Genomic DNA, 4,202 nt, shown 5'->3' on the forward strand with positions numbered 1-4,202 from the left:
GCCCCTGTTACCTGTATTGGAGCGTCTGCCTTCAGGGGGAGTCTGTGAGCAGAGGGTTTCCTGCTAGGGCCCTGATTGCCTTGATGGTGCCAGTGAAGAAAGCCAGACGGCCTAGAGGAAAGGCCAGCTCTACCTTCAGGCACCTCGGGGCACCTAACATCTGTGCCGGGCCCCCCATCAGAAAATAGAAATATCCATCAAATGCTCAATTTTTCAGCAGGCTTCTGAGAATATTAATGGAGATGGTGGGTGTGAGTGTATTTTATAAGCCCTGAGTCTCCCTACAACCCCAACTCACCTGAACTGTGGTTCCCTGAGGAGAGGTGCAGAGTCTCAGACACTCTTCCAACCCCTCCTCTCCCTCCCCAAGAGGGTGACCAAAAGCTATTTGCAGAAAAGCCAAATAGCCCATCTGCCCACCAAAAAGTGGGTGTCCAATGCAGAGTCTAAGGCCTGAGGAAATTTCAGAGTTTGAGTCAGAGGTAGCGAAGTGGAAATGAGTGAGCCAAACTCAGCCTCAGACAAGTCGCTTAACCTTTCTGTACCTTGGTTTCCTTGTTAGGAAATTTGGCATAATCATAGTAATGCCTAGGATTATTGTGAGGGGCAGAAGAATTAATATATGTAAAGTGCATAAGAACTGCCTGACACATAATAAGTGTTGGCTATATGTTACTATTATTATTATTATTTGATTCACATGATGTTAAAGTTTTTGGATTCAAGTGTCTTCAGATGGCCTCTTCATGTTAGCCCAAGTCTCCACCACTCCCTCTTATCCTACACCCTGCCTGCCTCCCTGCCTGGCCCCAGAAGGTCCCTGGTTAGAGTTGCCAACCACAGCCTGTTCCTTTGTCCTCATTGTGCCTGCCAGATGACACAGGCTGTTGGTTCCTGCCACAGAACAATGACGATTACAAACCTGAGCCACACCAGCCCTCTAACAATCAGGCAAACTCAAGGCAGGGGCCTGAGCTGCCTCTCACACCCATGGCTCTACGTCAGCTAGCTGTGTGTCGTCTGGCAAGCCCTTCCTCATCTCCAGGCCTCAGTCTCCCCCGGTGTCAAATGGGCTCCAGATCTCCAGTCCACCTCCCAAGCTTGTTCTGAGATGGGAACAGTGAAGAGAACCTTTCACCCTGCCAAGGTCCCTGATTCCCTTGTCAGCAGAGCTGGGGAGCTCTCAGCCTGTCCCCTCTCAATGCTGAAAAGAGAAATCCCACACCAGCTGAGACAGAACTGCAACAAACGGAGATTATCCAGATGCAGGTTTTATTATCATTGATAGGGGAAAGGCGCCTAGAGGGTTACATACAAGCCGTGACTTCCAAGGTGATGTTTACAAATTCCTGCACATGTTTATTCCCACAGCCACCACACAGCACAGCAGCACCTACAATGCTTCCCCCAAGCAGAACACAGCTGTGGGTCAGGGCTCTTCCCACCCACAAAAGGATGCCCAAGAAGAGGAGGAGACCCGGACACTGGGAGTGAAGTTTACACACGGCAAACCCTGACACATGGGCAAGGGATGGAAGCTGGATTTGGACATCATGGCTTCAATCCCACCCACCCTCACTGCCTGTTCACACCAGAGGCACCCTGCCCCACTCCGGGGATCCCTTAGAAGACACAGCAGGGTCATCTTAGCCAGGGCTAGGGAGGGGAGCAGGCCTGCAGGGGCGGGGGTGAGAGGGACTCTGGGATCTGCCCCCTTGCCAGTGGCGCAAAGTGGAGTAATAGGAGGTTTTAACTCATAGGCTGGCTTTCTCACATCCCTGAAGTAGGCGGGTGAGGCCAGGGGTTTGATGTGTATGTATACCAGGGGCTCAGGTGTGTATGGTCAGGCATCTAAGGAGGAGGGAAAAAGGGGGTCACAAAGGGGTAGGGTATACAGGGCTCAAGACATTCTTAGACCCCAAGTTGATTTTTCAGGAAATGGGGCTCACTCCTCCAGGGGCTCCCTGGCCTAGGCTGCTCGCCGCCCAGGGTGCTGCCGCTTCTCTTCAGCCCCCTGGCCCCTGCTCAGGTCATCCAGGAGGCCCAGCAGAAGGCTGGCTTGACCACAGGATCCCCGGGGCCCGCATGGGCTTCCCGGGGTCCTCTTTCCTGGATGTTGGCGTTTCCCAGGCATCAGCTCTCCCTCCTCCTCCTCCTCTTCCCAGCTGCTTTGGGCCTGGGGATCCACCAGCCGTCTGCCTGGGTGCTGCCTCTTGGTGAAAGTGGACCCAAGCCAGGAGGAGCGCCGGCCAGGGTGCTGCCGCTTCTGCTGGCTTATATCCTCTGGCCATGCAGCCACATCCTCCTGCCGGCCAGTGTGCTGCCGTTTGTGGGGTCCCACGGCCCCTCCTTCTTCCTCTTCCTCTTCAACTCCCTCTTCTGACTCCTCCCCCCTTTTGCCTGGATGCTGACGCTTGGAGAGCCAATGCGGTTGAAAGATCTGGGACTCTGGGGAAGGAAAGAGGCCAGTGAGGGACCCCCGGACCCCTAGATTCCCACGTCAGCCTTCCTCCCAGTCAAGGCAGATCCCCACAGCATTCACCCAGATTCATGGTCTTGCACCTGCCTCTCAGGTCTCCCAGACACATAGACACTCACACAGATGGTCAAGGGCATGGCCTCTGGTTCCAGTCTCAGCTCTGCCACTCCCTAGCTGTGTGACCGTAAGCAACTCACTTAACTTATTTGAGCCTCAGTTTTCTTCTGTGTAAAATGGGGTGTGGGAGGGTAATAACAGTACCCATCTGATGCTTAGGAAGGTCCTATCGTGTGATAAGGTGTTTGAAGTGCTTAGAACAGTTCCAGGCATATGCGTGCCTAGTAGGTAGTAATTAACGCTGTCACACACAAAAAGACTCTCTCTCCCTGGCACAGAATCTTTCCTACTGAAGGTCTGCCCTCTGAAATATTCCCGGTACTGCGATGGAAAAGGTATCTGGTCCCAGGAAAGGGTCAACTCACCACCTGCCGAGGGTGTGGCCAGTGGGAGTTTCTGAGCTTCTGAAAGGCAAGAGGCTGAATGATCAAGTCGCTCCCTCCCCTTTGCGGCCGAGTTTCCCCTAAACCTCTCGGACGTCCTCCTCTCAACCCGCAGCCCCACACAATCCTGCCCCTCACCTGATTCGCTATCTTCCTGGTCCTCTCGGAGTCGCTGGAGATCTTCCCGGAGGAGGAGGAGGGGCTCCGCCTGCCGCAGGAGGTCGTCCAGGCCCAGTTGCTCGGCCGCCATAGCCGCCTCCTGCTGGGCCACCTCCGGCTGTGAGCGGCCGCCGGGGACACCGGTCAGGGTCAGGGTCAAAACCACGGCAAGCAGAAACCAAGGGCCGGACATCGCGGCGCCTGGGGTAGGGAGGACAGGGAGAGAGCATAGGTGCGCCGCGCTCCCCTCCCAGCCCCTTCTATCGCCCGTTTTCCCGTCCTAGCGGAACCCCGAGGCCAGGGGGAACCAACCGTTCAAACACCTTCCGGAGCAGGACCACCTGCCACCTTACGGGGGGGCGGGGACAGCCGGAGGGTCTGCCTCGGGTCCTGGGCGTCCTCACCTGTAGGGATGCTTGGAGAGCCTGCCCGCGTCCAGTTCTGCCTGCGCGAGCCTGGAAGCCGTGGGAGCCCCATCGCCACCGCCACTTCTCAAGGCTACGCGGAGCTGGGGAAGCCAGCGCTGGGGCTGGCTCTCCAGGAGTGTAACCACCAAGACTGCAGCGCGGGCCCGACGGCCAGGATGCTAATTGCAGCATTGCAGGCTAAAATTCTCCCCAAGTTTCCCAGCGCAAGGCTCTCATTCCAACGCTCCTTCTACCACGTTCTGATTGCAACGCTGACTCTATTTCTAATGCTAAGATTCTATGGCTAGGCTACGAATCTAATTCTAACGCTAAAATCCTAACTTCAACGTTAATTCCACCTCTAAAATCCTATTTTAGCGCTGAGAGTGAGATTCTGAAGCTGAGATTCGATTCCACCGCGAAAATTCTGTTTCTAACGTCCGGATTCGAATTCTAACTCCCAAGATCTCCCGCCGATGTCCTGCCCAGCGCTGCCCCAGCTGGCCCCCCGGCAGGGGCGACGCGCTGCGCGAGCGCTGCAGAAGCCGGGACGTGCGTGCCCACCCGGGAGGGACCGCCACCACTGTGCCCGCGCCGTGCCTCCGTCGGGCCCCGGCCTGAGCTGTGGAAGAGCCTGGGGTACGAGCGCAGCGCCCC

General features: G+C 56.2%; 1 protein-coding gene across 1 annotated transcript; it reads right to left on the minus strand.

Annotated features, from left to right (window-relative positions):
- Positions 1–1,969: 1,969 nt before the first annotated feature.
- Positions 1,970–3,331, minus strand: TRH (thyrotropin releasing hormone; the record flags this gene model as incomplete). The annotated part of the gene is made up of 2 exons (XM_082638736.1): positions 1,970–2,448; positions 3,118–3,331. 2 exons carry the CDS (start codon positions 3,329–3,331, stop codon positions 1,970–1,972), a joined length of 693 nt encoding a protein of 230 aa, XP_082494862.1.
- Between the last annotated feature and the right edge of the window lie 871 nt (positions 3,332–4,202).

The sequence above is a fragment of the Mesoplodon mirus genome (assembly GCF_964341445.2).
Source record: "Mesoplodon mirus genome assembly, chromosome: 12".
In the NCBI taxonomy this organism is placed as follows: Eukaryota; Metazoa; Chordata; class Mammalia; order Artiodactyla; family Ziphiidae; genus Mesoplodon; species Mesoplodon mirus.